The following is a 23,180-nucleotide window of genomic DNA, read 5'->3' as shown; positions in this document are numbered from 1 at the left end:
ACAAATTGTAGGTCCACCTATCTTGGGTCTGATACTCAGTTCAAAGGGAAACCATTGCCTGGAGAACAAAGAGAGATTTTACTCAACCAGTTTATACTGCTGGGAGCAGCGTGGGGGAAGCATATGGTGTGGAAGGTCCAGGATGTTCACAACCTCACTGCTGACCTTGTAGTCTCTGCACATTTTAGACTCTGGCAATTGAAATTTCCCATTTCTCTGCTGTCTTCTTAAACCCATTCTATGCAGCATATGCTTACCATCCTCATCACGTGAACCCCAACCTCCCAAGATAATTAACAGTAGACACGATACATGGCACTAATAGGCCAATTAGAGTCATAGTACATGGAAACAGACCCTTCGATCCAAACTGTCCATGCCGACCAGATATCCCAACCCATCTAGTCCCACCTGCCAGCACACGGCCCATATCCCTCCAAACCCTTCTTATTTTTATACCCATCCAAATGCCTCTTAAATGTTGCAATTGTACCAGCCTCCACCACTTCCTCTGGCAGCTCATTCCATACACGTACCACCCTCTGAGAGAAAATGTTGCCCCTTAGGTCTCTTTTATATCTTTCCCCACTCACCCTAAACCTATGTCCTCTAGTTCTGGACTCTCCCGCCCCAGAGAAAAGGCTTTGTCTATTTACCCTATCCATGCCCCTCATAATTTTGTAAACCTCTATAAGATCAACCCTCAACCTCCGACATTCCAGGGAAAACAGCCCCAACCTATTTAGCCTCTCTCTATAGCTCAAATCCTCCAAACCTGGCAATGTCCTTGCAAATCTTTTCTGAACCCTTTCAAGTTTCACAACATCTTCCTGAGAGGAAGGAGACCAGAATTGCACGCAATATTCCAACAGTGGCCTAACCAATGTCCTGTACAGCCGCAACATGACCTCCCAACTCCTGTACTCAAAACTCTGACCAATAAAAGAAAGCATACCAAACATCTTCTTCATTATCCTATCTACCTGTGACTCTACTGTTTGGTCGAACCAGTGATGCCAATGTTTATGGCTCCACTCAAACCTCTTCCTATATTTCTCATCTAAATCCATTGCCATAAGCTTCTTCCTTCATAACAAGTAAACTATATGTCTTCATAGTAGAAGACAATCAAAGAGTTTTTTTATTAATTCACATGGTGTAGGTGTTGCTAGCTGGGCCATCATTTACAGCTCATTCCAAGTTGCCTTGAGAATTTGATGGTGCAGTCCTTGTCCTGTAGGTATTTGCTCAATGTCATAACGGAAGAAATTCAAGAGCTGTGACCCCACGACAATAAAGGAATGGCAATATATTTCCAAATCAGGATGATGAATAGCCTAGAGGGGAATAAGCAAAGATGTGTTCCCATATATCTGCTGCACTTCTCCTTCTAGATGGTAGTGGCTGTAGGTTTCGCAAGTGTTGTCCAAGGAGTCTTGGTAGATTTCTGCAGTACCTCTTATAGATGGTGCACACTACTGCTACTGAGCATTGCTGATAAAGGGAATGGATTTTCGTGAACGTGGTGCCAATCAAGCAGGCTGCTTTGTCCTAGATGGGGTCAAGCTTCTTGAGTTGGAAATTCAGTCATCCAGACAAGTGGGGAATATTGCATCACGTTTTTAACTTATGCCTTGTAGATGGTGGATCGGCTTCTGAGAATCAGGTAGCTCACTGTAAGATTCCTAGCCTCTGACCTGCTCTTGTAGCCACCGTACTTATATAGGATCATAGAAATGTACGGCATGGAAACAGACCCTTCAGTCCATGCCGACCAGATATCCTAATTTAATCTAATCCCATTTGCCAGCACATGGCCCACATCCCTCTAAACCCTTTCTATTCATATGCCCATCTCGATACCTTTTAAATGTTGTTATTGTACTAGCCTCCATCACTTCCTCTGGCAACTCATTCCATACATGCACCACCTTCTGCATTAAAAAGTTGCCCTTTAGGTCTCTTTTATATCTTTCCCCTCTTGCTCTAAACTTTTGGCCTCCAGTTCTGGACTCCCCCACCCCTGAGAAAAGACCTTGTGTATTTGCCCTATCCATGCCCCTCATGACTTTATAAACGTCTATAAGGTTACCGCTCAACCTATGACACCTCAAGTAAAACAGCCCCAGCCTATTCAGCGTCGCCCTATAACTCAAACCCTCCAACTCTGCACCATCCTTGTAAATCTTTTCTGAACCCTTTCAAGTTTCACAACATCCTTCCGATAGGAAGGAGACCAGAACTGCACACAATATTCTAAAAGTGGTCTAACCAATGTTTTGCACAGGCACAACATGATCTCCTAACTCCTATACTCAATGCTCTGACCAATAAAGACAAGCATACCAAACGTTTTCTTCACTATCGTAACTACCTGCGACTCCAGTTTCAAGAAACTATGAACCTCTACCCCAAGGTGTCCTTGTTCAGCAACACTCCCCAGGAATTTACCATTAAATGTATGAGTCCTGCCCTGATTTGCCTTTCCAAAATGAAGCACCTCACATTTATCTAACTTAAATTCCATCTGCCACTCCTCGGCCCATTGGCCCATTTAATCAAAATCCCATTGCACTCTGAGGTAACCTTCTTTGTTGCCCACTACACCTCCAATTTTGGTGTCATCTGCAAACCTACTATATCCACATCCAAATCATTTATATAAACGACGAAAAGTGGTGGACACATCACTGATTCTTCAATTTCTGGAATGGTAACATCCAGGAACTTGGTAATGGGGGTGTCACTGATGGTGATACCATTGCAATGTCAAGGCACAACGGTTAGATTCTCTCTTGCTGGAAATGGTCATTGCCTGGCACTTATCTATTTCAAATGTTATTCGCAACTTTTCATCCCAAAACCCGAATCTTGCCTAGTTTGTGCTGCATTTGATCGTGTACTGCTTCAGTATTTCAGAAGTCTTGAATGGTGCTAAAGATTATGCAGTCACGGGCAGACATCCCCACTTTTGATATTTACAATGGAGGAAAATTTGCTGATGAAGCAGCTGAAGACAGCATCCCAACAATAGTAGAGAATCAAGGGGCAAGAGGGAGAAACTGAAAATAAACAATGTCACTAGAGAAACAGCAGAAAGAAAATCAACAGGTCTGAAGGCTGACATGTCTCTGACACCAACTGTCTTGCAACCTAGGCCATTTGTCCCTTTGGGATTTGTCAGTGTAGTCTCAAACTATACTCTCCTCGTTGCTTTCATTATTACTGATCTGCTTCCAGTATTGCCAGGTATGGAGGAGGCCTTTCAGCCCCTCTATTCTGTGCTGTACCACCATCCACCTCCTTTCCCTGACACTCTTAATTTTATGGTGTCACCCTCTGTGCTCTGCCACAAGTTCTAACCATCAACACCTTGATCAATTTAACACCGTCATCTCCTGGTGTGGGGGTGGGGTATCCAAACATCCAGCCTCTCCTCCAGCTCCAGGCTTTCCTCCAACCCTGGGCCCGGGCCCAGGCCCAGACCCCTGTTCCAGCCCCGGGCCCAGGCTCAGTCCCCGGCCTCTCTTCCAGTTCCAGCCCCGGGCCCAGTCCCCAGGCCTCTGTTCCAGCCCCGGGCCCAGTCCCCAGGCCCTCCTCCTGCGGTAGTGGTTAATCGCGGGCCGGATTCCGGGCCTCACACACCCACCTGCCCCGATCACCAGTTCTCGTCCCCTGGAGAAAGTGAAAGTGAAAGCATCGCGTTATGATCCGGGCCAGGGCCGGGGCCGGGAGCCAGACCCCGTGCCCCCTCCTCCTGCTCAGCGCCGCTCTCTGACAGCAGGCTCTGGGCGGGAGGGCTGGGGGCCGGACTGTCTGAACGGAGCGCAGGAACACCGTAAAAAACATCTCCTCTCCCTCGGAACGGTCTTCATTGCGGTATTTCCTAAACACCATGCCTCACTGTCATCCCACACAGAATTCCCATCCACATACAGTATGTGGCACATCTCCATCCTTTACATACTCCCAACCCTCCTGTATCCACATCCCCTTCACTCATCCCTTCTATTTCCCCAACCCTCCTGTATCTGCATTCCTATCTCTCATATAACCCCAATCCTCCTCTATCCACATCTCCTTCCCTCATATACCCCAATCCCATTATATATCCCCAACCCTTCTATATCCACATCCTCTTCCCTCATATACCTTCATCCCTTCTATATCTCCAACCCTCCTGTATCAGCATTCCCATCTCTCACATAATCCCAATCCTCTATCCACATCCCCTTCCCTTATATACCCCAATCCCTTCCCTTATATACCATCATATGTTCTCTTCCCTCCCCTTCCTTCAAATACCCTCACCCTTATATATCCATATCTCTCATATACCCCCACTCCTATATCCACATCCCTCATATATCCACCATCCCTTTATATATCCCCAACCCTCATTCTCATCCCTCCCCATCCTCTGCTCGTTCTTGTCCCTTTATACCTCATCCCCTCCAACACAGACTCTTCAAATACCAAGTCATGCCCCTCACCTCCAGACAACATAAAGAGCTCAGCAGGTACTGTAACATAATGCAAAGATGCTGGAGATCAGAACCAATCTCTATTTTTGTTTCAGAAGAGTGGTCAGAATCAAAACTTTAACTCTGCTTTCTCCCACAGATGCTGCCAGCACAGAATTTTACTGCTTTTGTTTCAGGCACAGTAGCAAACTTATTGTGTTACTGGACTAATAACTCAGAGTCCTGAATGATACTCTCTGGAGAGAAGACGACCCAGCCTCCAAGAAAATAAATTCCTCATCTGTCTCATAAATGGGAAACTCCTTATTTTTAATCTATGCCCCCAGTTATAGATTCCCTCCACAAATATCCTTGCAGCATCTACCCTCTCAGAATCTTATGTTTCAAAAAGATCACTTTTCATTCTTAACTCCAAACAGTACAGGCCCAACCCAATCAACCTTTCTCATAAGGCAACCCCAAACTAATTATTCTTTGAACAGTCTACTATGCAAGCATTATTCCTTAAATGAGACCAAAACTATACATGTACAGCTGGGGCAAAACTTTCCCACTGTTATACTCCATCCTCATTGCAATAAAAGCCAATATTTTCATTGGCCTTTGTAATTACTTGCTATTTTGTGATTCAAAGACACTTTGAGGCAATGGCCACAAGGCTTCCCAATGTTTCAATGGAAGTACTTGTACCTTATCCAATACTGGACATTAAACAAGCAGCCTGACAGCACAGTGGAAAAATCAAGAAAAAAAGTGATAAGACTTCCTATTATGGAACCTAAATTATCTTTTGATGATGTCTCCAAGGAGCAGCAGGCAAATGAGAAATAGGAACGGGCCAAAGATAACTCGTAGGTGTGCGCACCAGAGAAAAAGAACACACGAAACAAGTATAGGGTAGTCACCAGGTGAAAACAGATGATGGGAGCTGATATCAATGGTGAAAAGACTTCAAAAGGAACATGACTGAGCATAAGTGCTGATTCAGTTAATTATTTTATTCTGTAAAGACATGTGCTTCTTGTCTCGTACATTGGTTACAGCTCACTGACTGGAAAGGAGAGATAGAGAGCTTTACATAATTTCAAAGCTCTTCAGTCTTCATTCATTAGTGATGTCCTCCATTTTTCTTGGGAGAAACTAGTGCATACTCAACACCCAAAGCCACAACAAATGCTGCAAATCCCCATTTGATGCCTCGAGAAAAGACATTGGTGAAGGTGATAGGTTTACGAAAGCCTCCGTTGAACCGCCAGGCTTCATTACTGTTAGAAAAGACAACAAAGAAAACGGTTTTAAGATTGGATGTGAACTGTTAATTCTGGCATCGTTCACAAAGCAGTCATGTGTACTTTGAACAACTGATGGTCAGGTTTCTAGTATTAACTGAAGGCAAATTTCTCACATGGCATTCGAGTGGGATTGCAGGAGTTTGAACCAGCACAAGGCAAGGAATGTCAATAAAAAAGGCAAATGACAGATTTGTCTGAACTGGCAACAATCCACCTCACTGGAAGTTGCAGGAGGGAGAGGGACAATCATGAGGACTCTGCAGTTCGAGAGGAGGGGATGGGGAAAGAAAGATTGCAAATGGAATGGTTCAGACACAGTCAGATTGGAGAGGAATGGAGTTAGAGATTAGCGATAGAATAGAACAGCTTGGTGGCTGTCATATTTACAGATCTGTATAAAATATATGGAGCAGGAACCGCGATTCTATTGTCTCAATCAGAACATGCCTAATTTGTACTTAACTCCACAAACTTTTTTCTTTTGATCATTTTACACACAAAAGCAATCTTTCTCCTCCAATTTCAATTAATTTTTTTTGAGGAATGAGCTCCAGGTTTACATACTTTGTGATTATGATAATATACTTGCTGGTTTCACTCCTAAATGAAGTAGAGCGCTCATGTCAATTTCCACGAGGAACAGTTTTGCCTGGTCAACTCCATGGAATCCCAGCAGTCTTATCCCTGCCTGAACCAGAAGCTGCCAGTTTGTATTCCCACCCCAGGAATAGATTGTCAAGAAAGGGGAGCCAATAACGTGGCCAGTTACGTTGAGTACCAACCCACAAATCCTTCCAACACATGCCAATGGTAGGTAGTAAGACTGGGAGGTGAACCTAGTTGGTCATGGGATGGAAAGAAATTGGAGCCTCAACCATGGCTGTCATTAGCTCCAGCCTACAACATGTAAGTGTGCATCTTGCCACAGCTGCACTGACTCCACTTTGCTCAGATAGCCGGATGGTTGTTAGTGCTAGTGAAATGGAGTTTGATTCCTGTTCTGATGGGGGCGAATTCAGGACCTGCCTCCTTCCTCCACTCATGGCGGAGATGGTGACTTTGTGGGTCAAATCTGCCTTCAGGTAGAGAACCTAAGAACATCCTTTTAACATTTTGAACCAAATTAGATCACTTGTCAAAGTGTAAATTCAAAGGAACACAATCCACGTTTACAAAACTAGCCCTCAGATTGTGCCAGTATCATTGTGAATCTGCTCTGCATCTCCTGCCTGTGCTGAATTCACATGAAGTCTCAGCAATCCTGTCTACAGCATTTAGTTTATGCTACACAAAGTACTAACTTCCTGCTTGCTCACTCATGTCCTAACTCTACATCGATCCTGCTTTCTAACTTCAGGGCCAAAGTGGTTTGTGAACAGTCAGGGACAGCAGCAACATAAGCCACTTTGTTATGGTCACAGGTTCCAACACCCAGGGCATGATTAGCAAAGTGATTATCAAATAGCTGGATTTGCAGAGACCTGGCTCTGCCAATAACACCACTAATCTGACAGGAATCTGTTCTAGGAGTCACCACTACTGGAGTGATTTTATCTCAAACATTTAACGAGTTAGCTAGGATGGCTTCTGTCTTTTCTGATCTTAGATTGTAATACTTTCACATCCTGGGTGTAGTTTAATGTCATTGGACTAGTAATTGTAACGACTATCACTGACAGTCACTAAAAGCCCATTTGGTTCATCATTGTCCTTTAGGGAAGGAAATCTGCAGTGCTTCTCTGGTCTGGTTCCAGTCCAATGGCATCGTAATTCACTGTCCTCTGAAATGGCCTAGCAAGCTCCTCAGTTCAAGAGAAATAAGGGATGAGCAACAGAAGTTGACCTTGCCAGCATGAAATTATTTTTTAAAAAGACAACTTCCAAGCTTTCATAATTCTCTGTTCATTCCCAACTGGGAGACAGACAATAATAAATCCACATCTGTGCCCACAGAACTCCTGAGTATCAAAGCCAAAGCTCTCCGTGGGCTCTGCTGGGTTAGCTGGTATTAGGAATGAAAAACTGGCCAAACGGCCTGAGCTCGAAGAGGGAAAATCATTTGGGGTTCCATGTGCTGATGACTGTTGTAGCAATGCCATGTTTTAAGCTTAAAATTTGAGTGAGGTCAATACTAACCTTGATAATGGTTGGTCAAGACTGACCTGGGTGAGACACCAGAATGAGCTGGTGAATTCATTCATGGGTTAGAAATTCACCAGCTTGCCTAGCAAGAGGCAAAATGAAATTCTCAGTCCTCTCAAGCCAGCAGTGAATCAGCAACCAGAGCTGGTCATTACATCCTGCCAGGAATAGAAACATCAACAACTGCTCACAGCAGCTCAGTAATCAGCACCCTGACTGACTGAAAATTTTCCAAATAGAAGTTCAATATTATTATAGTCAATCATAATCTAGAAACGTGAACACCTGACAGAATAAAAGAACCCCAGGTTGGCACCACCCACAATATCCATTTATACTCTCCACTACCAAAGCACAGCAGCAGCACTGCAGCAACTCACCAAGATTCTCTTGACATTTTTCAAATCCACAACCTCTACCATCTAAAGGGACAAGAGCAGCAGACTCACAGGAACACCACCATCAGCAAGTCACTCATCATTCTGACTTGCAATATATTGCCATTCCTTCACTGTCACTGGGTCAAAATCCCAAACCTCTGGTCCTTACAGCATTAAGAATGCATCTACATCCCAAGTATTGCAGCAAGGATATTCTCTACCACCATCTGCCAGGGCAATTAAAGATGGACAATATCCAAATCCTGTGAAAGAATCCAAAAAAGATTGAAAAGCAGAGAACGTATGCTAAACTTCATTGGAACCTCAACCAGATTACACAAAGCCACTGTGCAGATTCCTGCTCTCCACGTTACAAGGGCATAGACGCACTGGAGAGTCTGAAAAAAGGATTTGCAAGATTCTACCAAAAAGGGGGTAATAACCACTAGTAAAAATCAAAGTAAGATGTTTTTAAGATTTTAATTGATTAGCTGTAGAGAAGACCCAAACTAAGAAGTGAGAAGAGAAGAATAGAATAGAATGAGTGCAGTGAAAAGTTTGTAAAGTTGCCTCTCAACATCATCTTAGGTACAAAGTACATATACTTGAAGTATTGTTAGAATTTTTTTAAAAAAAGGCGAGCATGGGAACAGAGCTATAAAAGTCCAGAATGATAATAGAAAGTGATCATAAAGTACTTAAGCTCCAGTTCCTCTCCAACATGAGTCTGTGCCAGCTGGCCCCAGAACAAGCGGCCACGCTACCTCCACGTGCCAGCCTCCCTGCAGGACTGGCCTGGGCCGTGCCCATTCTGCTGCCACTCTAGCTACAGCCTGCTCCACCATCCCTCCAGGAATCAGCCCACTTGCTCTGCCGCAGGACTTGACACGTGCTCACTCTGCTGCCAATTGTCTCAGCCTATGTGCTCTGCTCCATCCTGGGTTCTGACCATGACCCATCTCGCTTGACTCCACTCTCCAGGTAGGGTAAGGCAGGGTAGTGAAAAATTTGCAGGGGGTGAGGGGGAGCAGTGCTGGAGAGAAAAGAAAGCTATAAGGATGAGAAAAAAAATGAAAAGGAACTGGAAAGCAGAGGACCTCTGACTGGAGCCACCCCACTAATCAATCCAAAAGAGAATATGAGTAACATCTTTACCAAGAGAATGGCAAGAATGTGGAACCCGGTATCAAAGGGAAAGGATGAGGTATTTAAGGAGAAGCTAGATAAGCACAAGAAAGGAATGGAAAAACAGATAATGGGGTTAGAATAACATTGTGTGGGAGGACACTTGGATAAAATATAAACACTGGCACAGAGCAGTTCAGGCAGTGCCAAAACACTTCACAGCCAATGAAATAAATTTGAATTATAGCTCCTGTTATAACGTACACATGACTGCCAGATAGTACACAACAAAAAAACCCACTACAGCAATTAAACAATCAGAATCTTATTTTTCTCAATGATTGTTGAGGGCTAAACATTGGCCAAGACATGGTGGATTGGTCTCTTTTAAAATAGTGCCTTGGGGGATACAGTATTTTATATTCTTACAACGAGACAAATAAGGCTTCAGCCTAACACCACATCTGGAAGACAGTGCAGTGGACATTGAGATTGGAAATAGGGAGTTGCAAGGACTTTTTTTCTTTCCTCTGATTCAGGGGTGAAAGTGCTGGCCCAGTGAGCCAAGTCAGGGTCGGGGTGGGGGCAGATTATTCTCACGGGAGGCAAGGCCAGCAGGACATGGTGCCTGTGAAGCTGTTTCTAAAGAAGGGTTACACATTGGCTTCTCCAACTCCTGGTGCTGCCTGGCTCACTGCGTTCTTCCAGCCTCCTGCTCGTCTGCCTTGGATTCCAGCATCTGCAGTGTTTTTTTTGTCTCGGAGGGCAGGTTGGACACAGCTGGAATATGAGGGGTGAGGGGTCAGGGATGGAAGGTTTCTTCCCCTGAAGGGACCTGGGTGAACCAGCATGAATCTTAACAATAATTGTCAGTCACGGCTACCACTGCACCATCAAATATAGTACTTTCAAATAAACCTATAACCTGGTGTCAGGCCATTTTGTTTTAAGCTTCCAGCACCATTTATGGGCTTTCAATCCCAACAGCCCCATGCCCCACTTCACCCACCGGGCCCACGGGTCGCTCAGGCCCCGTCTCCGCAACCTCTCCTGCACCAGCTCGAGCGGGGTCCCCTCGACCTTCCAGCTCCGGGTGTCCGCCAGCTCCGGGCCCGTCCCCATGGTCAGAGCGCGCCCTCCAGCTGACCCGGAAACAACGACGCACCGAGTGAGCCGGAAGCGCCGCACACACGCACACGCCCCGCCCACCTCCGCCGGGTGAGCGTCCCGCCTTCGCGCCTGCGCACTCAGTCGAATCGGATCAGAGACGAGAGGGAGGGATTGCAGACCTGGACAGGTTGACTGTGGTGGCTGGGTTAACGTAGGGGCTGGGGGCGAGGAAGACACGAGTGGTGAACGGGAATAGGGTGAGAGCAACAGGAATGAGGAGGTGGATAAAGAATGGGGATCATCAGTATAAGTGGGAATGGGTCAAGGAATTCTCATCATGACAGGGAGTGGGATTGGCCACATTAATATTGCTTTTCCAGCAACACATTTTCAGCTCTGATCTCCAGCATCTGCAGATCTCACTTTCTCCACATTAATATCGTGCCTACAAAATGCAGGTCGGAGGTTAGGGATGCTGCAGCCCTTTCCTGATGAAGGGCTTCTGCCCGAAACGTCGATTTTCCTGCTCCTCGGATGCTGCCTGACCTGCTGTGCTTTTCCAGCACCGCTCTAATCTCCAAGCATCTGCAGCACCCATTCCGCCATGCTGCAGAAGGTAATTCACCTCAGTGTCCAAAGCCTGTGCACCACCATCAAGAAACAACTCAGAATGGTGATGGAATATTCCCCACATCCAGCTCCAACAAAACGCAAAAGATTTGAGACCACCCAGGACAAAGCAGCTCACTTGATTGGCACCACATCCACAGATATTCAGTTCCTCCATGGGTGCACAGTAGCAACAGTGTGTATGATTGACAAGATGCACTTCAGCAGTTCACCAATGCTGCTTTGAAATCCATGGCCTCTTCCATATAGATGGATAAGGGCAGCAAATACATGGGAACACCACATGTTGCAAGTTCCCCTCCAAGCCACTCTTGAGCCTGATTAGGAAGTATATTGTTGTTCCGTAGTAAGGTCATAATCAACTAGGAGAAAGTGAGGACTGAAGATTTTGGAGCGTCAGAGGCCTCATTCCTGATGAAGGGCTTATGCCCAAAGTCTCAATTCTCCTGCTCCTCAAATGCTGGCTGACCTGCTGTGTTTTTTCAGCACCACACTCAACTCAGTATTGTTGTTTCTTTACTGTTACTGGAACTCCCTCCTGAGCAACACAAGAACATGCTTCAATACCATGTTTGCAAGGGCAATTAGTGATGGACAACAAATGGTAGCCTAAGCAGCAATGTCCACGTCACAGAATGTATAAAGAAAGTTCTAAATATATCCACGGGTGCCAGTTCTTTCATACCACCAGGGATCATCATCTTTTGTTCTGTCATCTATTCTGCTCTTGTGCCCCCCCCCTCCCCCAATCCTGACCTTGATATTCATCCAGTGGGAATCCAGTGTGATGGTCTCCCTTTGGAATAATGCCTGGCCTTCACTTACCTGCAATACCTATCTCTGAATGTGGACACTCATTCATCAGTGCTCCAGCTACAATTTTAACATGGGATTCTGACTTTAACTCTGAACTATCTCCTATTGTTCCCCTATATTCCCTTTTAAGTACTATTATAAGTATCCTAATTAATACTAAATATTCTGTCATTTAACTCAGGCTTCCCTTCATCCATTCTTGTGCAGTCTTTGGCTGTTGCTCCTGACCTAATAGTATCACTTCAATTGAACTTCTACTACCTTTCTCCTTCGTTTTTTTTGTCTGCCCCTCCTCAATCACTCCCTTTCATTGTTATGATGACCTTAGCCTCTCAGATACTCTGTCCTTTTGAATCTCTACCCCAACTGTCCAGTATTTCTGAACTTTCCTACTCTTCTGCTGCTGCCACAGGCTTAACTCCCTGATAGGTCAGTCTACAGTTCTTTCTGGGTCTTTGGTAGAATTCCCCACATGGGCCATTAAGGCATCCACTGTTCCCTCCTCATAAACAGCAAATTGAACCACCCCATCCTATTCTTGCTGATGTTTCTGTGTTGTGTGCCCACTGGGGACTAACCTTGCCAATTTTGACCTGTCACACTCATATCTCCTGCTGCTAATCCTTTAGATTCTACCAGTGGATCAGCACACATCTCCTCTACATCTCTCTGCAACATTATTTATTTACTTGTGAACAAAGCCCTTTCCAACCATGAACTTATTATGAATGATTACATAGAAATCATGGCCCTAATGGAACCAAACCAAAAACCCAAAGAACTGCAGATGCTGGAAATCAGAAACCAAATCAGAATTTTCTCAAAAATCACTGCAGATCTGGCAGCATCTGTGGAGACAAAGTGTTGTTAACTGAAGAGTTCTGAAGAAGAGTCGCTGGACCTGAAACATTAATTCTACTTTCTCAGCACAGATCCTGCCAGACCTGCTGAGTTCTTCTAGCAATTTTCCACCAATAGAAACCTGACTGAGGGGAGACGACACAATTCCCAATAACATAGGCTCCCTGCCTGACTATGTTCTTCATATTATGTCTCACTCAACCCCTGGTCTAACTCCCTACTCCTCTGACCCTTAGGTTTTTATTTTGTTCTATGCCTCTCTTCTCATATTAAATACTGCTTCTCAATCATCCTCCCAAGTTCTACACCAATGTCTCACTGAGATGTCTCAACTGCTTTCCTTCCTCAACCTTTGCTCTAGACAGCTTCTCATCCTCAGTGATTTTAATCTCCATCTCAATTCAACACTTTCTCTCTAATGAATTCACTGCCCTTTTACCCTTCATTAACTGTATCTTCTGCATTATGCCCTCCAACACAATATTTATTATTTGTTTCTTCCAACACTACACCTATAATGTAAGTCACATTGATTAACTTTTTGTATCACTTAATACCCATATTCTGCCTCACCATCCCAACTCTACTTCCTTCTATATCCATTCCTGGTCCAATCAATCTCCCAATTTTACTTAGAGCTGTACTCTCAAATTCCCAACTTTCTATCCTTTGACCCTCCATTGATCAGATTTCTGTAGCAATTGATTTGCTCAACTGTGCTCTCTTCCACACGTGATGTCCTAGTTACCCAAAATAAATTCATAACATACTGGCTGTTTGCTGCTTTCTCAGTATGGCCCTCACCTCCACTCCCTTAAGTCAAAGGACCACATACTTGATAGGATTAGATTACTTACAGTGTGGAAACAGGCCCTTCGGCCCAACAAGTCCACACCAACCCGCCGAAGCGCAACCCACCCATACCCTAACATTTACCCCTTACCTTACACTATGGGCAATTTAGCATGGCCAATTCACCTGACCCACACATCTTTGGACTGTGGGAGGAAACCAGAGCACCCGGAGGAAACCCATGCAGACACAGGGAGAATGTGCAAACTCCACACAGTCAGTCGCCTGTGGCGCTGTGAGGCAGCGATGCTAACATTGTGCCACCCACAGATGGTGGACATCTGGGATAGCCATTTGTTGCCTGATCTGACTAGGTCACTTAAAGCTCCATCATATTCTGCTTTTGTCAAATACAATACAGTATTCATTTCTTCAGGATATCCTTGAATGCAAACACAACTCCTGTCGTTTTTTTTACTGCAAACCATCTTCTTAAAACTCCAGTTCCCATTCATTCTACTCTCACCTCTTTCACTTCCATCCTTTCCACAGCCCTTCAAGATACATTTCTAGCAAGGACTCCCATATCATAAGCCAAAACTTGATTCCTTCTCGAATTTTTCTACTGTCTCTCCTCAAACCATCTCTGAGTTCATCTTGTCCATGAGACCCATGTCCCATTCCTTTGATCATGTTCTAACTAGGCTGTTGAGCATTCAACTTACACTCCTAACCTGCACATTAGTTAATACTGTTAACAGTTATCTCTTTTTACATGTTGTACCTCTCTCCTTTAAATTTGCCTTCTCCTCAAAAAAGCTAAGTGTAGCCACACTATCATCAGCAATGGTTTCTCTTCCTGCTCCTGCATCATTATCTGAGGTGACCCCTAGAATCAGTTCTTGGTTTCCTCCATTTACATGCTGCCCTTGACAATATTGTCCAAAAATAGACAATAGGTGCAGGAGTAGGCCATTCAGCCCTTCGAGCCTGCACCGCCATTCAATATGATCATGGCTGATCATTCCTAATCAGTATCCGCTTCCTGCCTTATCTCCATAACCCTTGAAATCATCAAATTCCCCATACAAGGTAATGATAACCAGCACTACCTCAGCAACCATGTCTTTGGATTCCTCCATTGTATCTATTTTACCAGACTGCCTGTCCAGTATCCAGTACTGGATGAAATTCTGTCTAGTTCAATATTATAATTACCAAATCTAACATCATTAGTCCTCGGCACTCTTCTCCCTCACCTCTGATTTAACTCCACTCCTGAGGCTGAAACAAACAGTTTGGTCCCAAGATCAATTTTTAATTACATTTTCATTGCATTGCCAAGACCACCATTTTTCTCACTTGCATAACCCTGCCAATCTTTGTCTCTCCCTCATATCAACTGTTACTGAAAGCCTAACCATGCTTTCGTTAACTTCAGATTTGACTATGTCTGACTGGTCCCCACCGTCTACTCTCTAGAAACTTCAGGCCATCTGTAAAGTTCAACCTATCTTACTGACATCAAGTCCCTTTCCCCTTTAATCCCTGAACATGCTATCTACAGTGTCTCCCAGTTAAACATCTTCCTGTTAAAATCTGGATTTCAATTCCCCCCACAGGCTCTTCCAAACGTATGTCCGTAATCTCTTCTATCTTTAAAACCCACAGAGATCTCTGCACTCCTCTAATTCTGGCCTGTTGAGCATTCACAATATAATCACTGTATCATTGATCACTCTGCTTTCAGTTGCCTGGGTTCTAAGCCTTTCCATCTCACTTTTGATCTTTGTGACATTCTTTAAAAAACAATTCCTTCTACAAAGCAGCAGTCATTTGATCTAATATCATCTTGTAGAATGTCATAATATGTTTTATAATATCCCTATGAAACACTTTTTTTTTAAGAGCTATAATATGAATTATCCACATCTCTGGCAAGTTTTATGAGTGATTTTGAGATTTTGTACAACTTAGTATAAACATGGCTTGGGCAGTAACTTCCTCAGCTCTGAGTCAGAGGTAATAGGTTCAAGATTTTCTGCAGTTTGACTGCATATTTCAGAGTGCCACACCAGTGCATTACTGATGGAGGGCTGGACTGTCAAAGGTGAGAATGAGACGTGTAACTGAGGCCGTATCTTCTCCTTGTGGAAGATGCAAATGATTAAAAACTTTCATTTGAGTATTGCCTTTCATAACTTTGGGATGTCACAAAGTACTTTACAACCAGTAGTTGTTTTGAAGAGTACTTCTTGCTGTAATGTAGGAAACAAGGCAACCTCTTGTGCATAGCAAATTCCCACAAACCAAATGTGAGAATAAGGAAATAGTCTTTTTTTGAGAAGTTGATTGAGGATAAATATTGGTCAGGACATCAAGCATTCCCCTGATTTTCTTTAAAATATTATCTTTCACATTCATCCAAAAGTCAGAAAGGGACTTAATTTGACATCTCATTCCATTGTATTATTCAAGGGAGTGCTTCCCAGTATTCAATCTAATATTTGCGCTGTCAACATAATTAAATAAAGCAGATTGTCTGATCCTTACTTTACTGCTGTTTGTGGGATCTTGCAGCACTTCAGGAATGTGTCATGGGCTAAAACATGCTTTGCAGTTTCAGTTATGAAGATTGATTTGAGAAGTCAGGATTGTTTTTCAGAAGTAAGGGCTGAGAGCAAATTTGATAGAGATATCAAAATCATGAGGGTCTAGAGAGAGTAAACAGGGAGAAATATTTCCCATTCGTGAAAGCAGCATAAAAGAGAAGACATGGATTTAAAGGTTTAAAAAATGTGGATTTTGGAAAATTGAAACAAAATCAGAAGTTGCTGGAGATACTTAGCAAGTCTGGCAGCATCTGCAGACAGAGAAAGCAGAATTAACATTTTGGGTCCAGTTTCAAGAAGGGCCAAGGAATTGGAAACATCTACCCTGCCTTCTCTCTCCACAAATACTGCCAGACCTGCTGAGTTTCTCCATGGGTTTAAAATCGAAATTGTGGTGCTGGAAAAGCAAACTGCTGAGGCAGCATCCGAGGAGCAGGAGAATCAACATTTCGGGCATAAGTCCTTCATCAGAAACTATGCCTGAAATGTCGATTCTCCTGCTCCTTGGATGCTGCCTGACCTCATGCGCTTTTCCAACACCACACTCTCGACCCTGTTATCCAGCATCTGCAGTCCTCACTTTCTACATGGATTTAAAATGTTTGGCAAAAACAATATGAGGCAATGCCCTTTCACATATTGAGTGGTTAAGGTCTGAGAGTGTGATGGAGGCAAGTTCAATCAAAGCTTTTAAGAGGGATTTGGATTGTTGTCTGAAAAAGAAAGAATGTGCAAAGCTACTAAAAGAATTGCTTCTTCTGAGAGGCATTACAGACAGACAGGCCAAATGGGGTCCTTCTGTGCCATTATCAATCTGTCATACATCCTAAGGTCACAGCGAGGGCATGTCCTCCTCTAGTGATACCTGTTAATGATAGATTAGAATACTTACAGTGTGGAAACAGGCCCTTCGGCCCAACAAGTCCACACCGACCCGCCAAAGCGCAACCCACCTAAACCCATTCCCCTACATTTTTACCCCTTCACCTAACACTACGGGCAATTTAGCTCGGCCAATTCACCTAACCTGCACATTTTTGGACTGTGGGAGGAAACCGGAGCACCTGGAGGAAACCCACGCAGACACGGGGAGAATGTGGAAACTCCACACAGTCAGTCGCCTGAGGCGAGAATTGAACCCGGGTCTCTGGCGCTGTGAGGCAACAGTGCTAACCTCTGTGCCACCGTTTGAAAAGTCTGCGAATGATGGAGATATGGCAGTGCAGAAGTGGGAATTACACGACAGTGTGTATTTCTCCTTTTTTTTCAGCTGTCATGTATCCATTTCCGCCAGCTGCCAATGATGGCAATCCTGAGGTCCCAGCATGCCGAGCGCTGGTGAAACTCCCCTATTGATACAATAGGAACCTGGGCTTCAGTGGGGAGGGTCCGCAGCCGCGGTGGATAATGGGACAACTCCCCCTCCATTACAACCACCGTTTCAAATTGAAAATACAGTAGAGAAATGGCAAAGCCATGCCTAGCGTAGTGAGGGGATCCGAAGACATCAAAAAAGGTCTTTGTGTCGGTTGTGGAGCTCGAAACAGCCAGCGGACGCCGAGAAACCTGCAGACCCGGAGGGTTTAGCGTGTGACACCGAGCCGGCGGGTATAGAGTGTGACACTCGCGCACCTGACCAATGGGCGGCGCGGATGGTGGCGGGTGGTGGGCCAATGGGAGAGGCGGATGGAGTGCAGGAAGGGGCCGGCTCCTGGATGTTATTGAAGGAGGGGAATGAAGCCAGGATCCCGGAGCCGGGCCTGAGGAGTCAGGGTGTCCCCCCGCACAGCGGAGAACACACACACACACTGCCGGCAGCACAGGTAGATTCCGGGGGACGGGCCGAGGGAAGGCGTGGGCTAAGAGGCTTCGGAAAGAAGGTTCGGGCCTAGAGCTGGAGGTGAGTGGGGCAAGGACAGCGAGGGAGAGGATTCCCCTGTGTGGCACTGTCTGTAACTCCGTGTATACACTGTGTTTAACACATAGCTTGTCTGTTTGCTGGGGTCTGTAATCCCATGCTGCTATATGGTGTGTCTCTGGCTTCAGATCCTGGTCTTCAAATACTCTTTCTCAAGTCGGTCAAAGGCTGAGATGGCACACTGGAGGTGATGACTGACTTGGCCCACTTCTCTCCATGAAGGCTCCAGACATAAGGAAAATGGCATTTTCCAATGTGTTGCAGTTGGCCTTAACCAAATGTGGGTGTTCTCATGCTTTTTGGAGCTGTTTGGAAGTGGGGTTTTAGTTTTATGGATGTTCAGTGAAAGACCCATTTTCTTGTGTGCTTCAGAGATGGAATCCACAATGACCTGGAGCTCAGACTCTGAGTGGGTGCACAGACAGGTGTCTTTTGCACATTGGAGCTCAATGATGTTGGTGTGGCCTTGCTTTAAATGTGGTATGCATTAACCAGTTTGCCATCTGTCCTGCGAATCATCTAGGAATTTGCTGGAGATGAGGTGTTGGTGTAAAGTCCAGTATATATGTGTGACCTTGGGTCTGTAATCATGTTTATGCAGGGTGTGTGTGTGTGTGTGTGTTTCTGTTTTGTAATCTAGAATTGTGTAGCTCTAATCCAGTCATGCACATGTGCTGAACTGTAATACAGTGTGCACCTTATGCTTCTGAATCCTGTGTCTGTGTTGGTCTGGACTTCTCAGTGCATTTGTGTGTGCATTGAGTCATCCAGTATGGAAACAGATCCTCTGTCCAACTAGTCCAAACTGACCCTGTTCTCAAATTAAACGAGTCTCATTTACCTGTGTTTGGCCCATATCTCTCCAAACCTTTCCTATTCATGTACTTATCCAGATGTCTTTTAAATGTTGTAACTGTACCTATATCCATCACTTCCACTGGCAATTCATTCCACACATAAACCACACTGTGGGGAAAATAGTTGCCCCTCTTGTCCATTTTAAAACTTGTCCTGTCATCTTAAAAATATGGCCCCTAGTTTTGAACTCTCCCAACCCAGACAAAAGACCCTTGCTATCTATCTTAACTATGCCCCTCATGATTTTATAAACTTCTATAAGATCACCCCTCAACCCCCTCCTTCCAGTGGAAAAAATCCCAGCCTATCCTTATAACTCATGCTCCATTCCTGGCAACATTCTGATAAATGTCTACTGAACTCTCTCCAATTTAGTAATATCCTTTTTATATCAGGGCAACCAGACTGTACACAGTACTCCAAAAGTGGCTATACCAATTTCCTGTACACCCTCAACATGACTCCATATACTCCCTATACTCAAAAGTCTGAGCAGCAAAGGCAAGTGTGCTAATGTTTTCTTAAACACCCTGTCTACTATAATCCAAACTTTAAAGAGTTATATACCTGAGCCCCTTGGTCTCTTTGGTCTACAGCACTAACCAGGGTCTTGACGTTAATTGTATAAGTCTTGTTCTTGTTTGTTTTACCAAAATGCAATATCAAACTCCATCTGTCGCTCTTCAGCCTATCAACCAAATTGATCAAGATTTCTTTGTAATATTAGATAATCTTCATTGTCCACTACACCACCAATTCTGGTGTCATCTGTAAACTTACTAACCTTGACTCCTATATTCTCATTGAAATCATTTATATAAATTACAAACAAAAGTGGATGGGGTACCCATTCCTTTGGAACACCACTGGTCACATGCCTTCAGCCCAAAAAACAATCCTCCACCACCACACTCTGTTTCCTACCATCAAGCTAATTTTGTATCCAATTGGCAGGCTCACCCTGAATCCCATGTGCTTTGACTTGGCTAATTAGTCTACTATGTGGAACCTTGTCAACTCTGCGGTCTGAAGTCATTTGTATGTACTGTCTGCAACGTGTGTGCAGTAGTGTGTGTGTGTGTGTGTGTGTGTGTGTGTGTGTGTGAGAGAAAGCATTTGTCTGTAATCCTGTGTATGAGCCTTCTGTGGGCCTGTAATTGTGTGTCTGCGTAGAGCTCCGTAGTCTCACGAGTACAGGTCTATAGTCCTGTATGTGTAGATATGTCCTTACACACATCTGGGCTCGATTTTGAATCTTCTAAATTGTTTAAAGACATATGTCCAACCTTTTTCCTGTTTACTGTGCACATTCAATGCCCTTCTGTGGTGCCTGTGTGCTGCTGAGTTTATAATTATATTTTAACTCTGTCACACTCTGTATTCTCATTTGCAATCTGCACATTGAAGGTGATTTATTGATTCCCATTCGGGACTCTGAGTGGTGAGGCAGCAACAGAGGTCACTTCCACAGCTATGATGTGGAGGACTATAGTGCAGGCAGCTTGTAACATGTTATCGACATATTCCTGTCATCTGTTTCCATGATCCAGAACTCCTATTGTGTTGGTCTCTCATTTGCATTGGTTTGTTCTTGTAATGAGGGAGCTAGCTGTGCTTTGGAAATTATATAGGCATCTTGAGAATTGCTAGTAATTTGCCTCCAGTTTCCTCTCCCTTTCCCCTTCTTGTCAACTCTCAATCCTGGTCTCAATGCAGACCCTTGGAATTTACTGATCCATTTGCAACATTGGGCATCAAACATCTCAACAATCGGCCTGCTTTTCCAATTTCTGTGTGGGTTCAGAGTGATAGAATAGAATCATAGAGTAATAACCGCATAAAAACAGGCCTTTTGGCCAACTGAGATTTCTAATGTCAGAAGTTAATTCTAAATGGCGAAGCTGAGGTGGCAGTTTTCTGATGGGATGAAATGAACTCTCTTCCTGCTGATCCAAAAACAGTGGGGAGAGAGCTGTGCTTGCTACCAACTTGCCAGTTATTTACCCTTATGCTACATGTGGCATATTGTTCATTTTCCCAGTATGTCAGACCTAGGTTTGGATGTCATGCTGGCCTCTCTATAACACCAGCCTCTTTCAGTGGCTGAGATTTTTGATTCTTCTGCAAATCTTAGGCACTAGTTCAGGATATTGACTGGCAGATTAGCAGCTGCAGGTGTCACTCAGAGCTGAATCCCCAGTGTCTTGTCACAGAATCAGAGAATGGTTATAGCACATAAGAAGGCTATTCGACCCCACCGTTTCTATGCTGATTCTCTAAAAGAGCAGTTCACCTTGTGCCATGTCCCCTGCCTTCTCCCCATAACCCTGCACATTCTTTCTCTTCAGATGATAGTTCACTTCCCTCTTTAATACCTTGACTGAATTTGCCTTCATGCATACTTGGGCAGTACATTTCAGATCCTAACCACCAACCGTGTGGAAAAAGATTTTTCCCCTGTTGCTATTGCTTCTTTTGCCAAACACCATTAGTTGTCGAATTCTCTGGTTCTTGATCCTTCCACTAGTGGGAACAGTTTCTCCTTATCTGCTCTGTCAGATTTTAAATACCTCCATCCTCAACATCATGTCCTCTCTATAGAAAAAGGTTCCTATTTCTCTGATCTGTCTACATAACTGAAGGTCCTCATCTCTGGAGTCATTCTAATGAATCCTTTTCTGAAACCTCTTCATTGCTTCACATTCTGCCTAAATTACAGGATCTAGATTTAGAGAGAATCCTCCAGTTAAGGTCTCACCAAAGTTCTATACAAGTTTAGCATAACCTTATTGCTTTTGTACTCTTTGCCCTTAATGATAACTGTCAAGATCCAATATGTTTTATTAATAATGCTCTTAACCTTTCCTGCTAACTTCAATGATTTATACACATATGTTGTGCTGAAATGCAGGGTGAATCAGAAGTTGAACTGTGTGTGTATTGAATCCTATGTCACATATCACTGTATGGTCATTTGTGTAATATTTAATCTGTATGGAGGGTGACACTTTTTCTGGGGATGCTGGGGTCCACAAAGGCTGGGGTACATCATCTCTGCAGTAATGACATTTTGATTAGATTTTAATATTAGTTTCTGTAGACAACTTTGTTGCAGTGCCTCACCATGGGCTGTCTGACCTGTTTTAATGTTTACTTAAAAGAGAGGAGGTTGGATACAACAGAATCTCCAGACTGGGTGTTCAATTTAATAATTGTTTTTTGGAAACACTGTCACACCTGTAACAACTGAGGCAGGAGGAGTGCAGTGGAAATTAAACCTTATTGTTTTATTGGACAATATTGCAATTTGAGGAGTTTTTTAAAAAAATCCATTTGTGGGATGTGTACATTGCTGTCCAGAGCAGTATTTTTTGCTCTTCCCTCATTGCATTTGATCATGAGCTATTTTCTTGAACTGCTGCAGTCTGTGAGGTGTAGATGATGCATCCACATTGCTTTCTTTATACAGTTTGGTACAATTGAAATGGCATAGCAAGCCACTCAGAAGGCAACTGCAAGTAAAGAGCCAGCCACAATTGCTGTGGTTCCGGGGTTACCTATGCACACAAATAGGTAAAGGTCGCAGACTTCCTTCCCTCTCTGAAGGAAATTAGTGAACCAACTGGTTTTAAGTGACAGTTTGATAGCTTTGTGATTCTTATTAATGAGGCTAGAATTTAATTCCAGGTATCTTAGTTAATTGAGCTGCCATGGTGGAATTCACCCAGCTGCCATGGTGGAATTTGAACTTAAAATGAGGCATTCAGGAAGGAATTTGATTATTATCTGAAAAAGCGATTATGAAGAGTTATGGGAAGAATGTGGGAGAGTAGCGCTAGGTAAATTCCTCCTTTTGACGTGATGGATCGAATGGCCTCCCTTTAGTCATTTGGTGATGCTATGCTTTCTGAGCTTGAGCCCGGCTGCCTACTCTTTTCTGAAAATAACTTCAGTGGATTAAGCAGCCCAAGCCCAGGTTTCCGACTGCATGTCCGGTAACATTAGCACCAGTCTGGCATTCCTGTAAATTCCTGTGATCCTCAACACTGCCAGGTCTTGACTTTGATTTCTGGCATGGTTACAGTGTCTCCCTTCAGCATTGCATGACTGACCCTAGCAGCTGTTAAACCGGTTGGTGTTTGTGGACGTGTGATTGTGCA

The 23,180-nt window shown here is 44.1% G+C and overlaps 3 protein-coding genes across 5 annotated transcripts in view; 1 reads left to right on the top strand and 2 right to left on the bottom strand.

Moving 5' to 3' along the window:
- Window positions 1-3,940, bottom strand: part of LOC132817564 (CASP8 and FADD-like apoptosis regulator) — a 34,010-nt gene extending 30,070 nt beyond the window's left edge. For 2 of the 3 annotated variants that reach the window (XM_060828072.1, XM_060828070.1), the window contains exon 1: window positions 3,650-3,940. The gene's annotated coding sequence lies outside the window, so the exon portion shown is untranslated. The other variant, XM_060828071.1, reaches the window with a different exon arrangement.
- Window positions 3,941-5,467: 1,527 nt separating this feature from the next.
- Window positions 5,468-10,607, bottom strand: ndufb3 (NADH:ubiquinone oxidoreductase subunit B3). The gene is made up of 2 exons (XM_060828069.1): window positions 10,433-10,607; window positions 5,468-5,749 (listed from the first exon to the last, which is right to left on the bottom strand). The coding sequence occupies exons 1-2, from the start codon at window positions 10,543-10,545 to the stop codon at window positions 5,593-5,595; spliced, it is 270 nt and encodes an 89-aa protein (XP_060684052.1). The 5' UTR covers window positions 10,546-10,607; the 3' UTR covers window positions 5,468-5,592.
- Window positions 10,608-17,957: 7,350 nt separating this feature from the next.
- Window positions 17,958-23,180, top strand: part of LOC132817562 (hyccin 2-like) — a 231,627-nt gene continuing 226,404 nt past the window's right edge. Inside the window, exon 1 of the mRNA XM_060828068.1 lies at window positions 17,958-18,144. The gene's annotated coding sequence lies outside the window, so the exon portion shown is untranslated. The remainder of the gene's footprint in view (window positions 18,145-23,180) is intronic.

Source organism: Hemiscyllium ocellatum, chromosome 7 (genome assembly GCF_020745735.1).
Source record: "Hemiscyllium ocellatum isolate sHemOce1 chromosome 7, sHemOce1.pat.X.cur, whole genome shotgun sequence".
NCBI lineage: Eukaryota > Metazoa > Chordata > Chondrichthyes > Orectolobiformes > Hemiscylliidae > Hemiscyllium > Hemiscyllium ocellatum.
The sequence above is the reverse complement of the archived record's forward strand: the minus strand, read 5'-3'. Positions and strand labels throughout refer to the sequence as shown.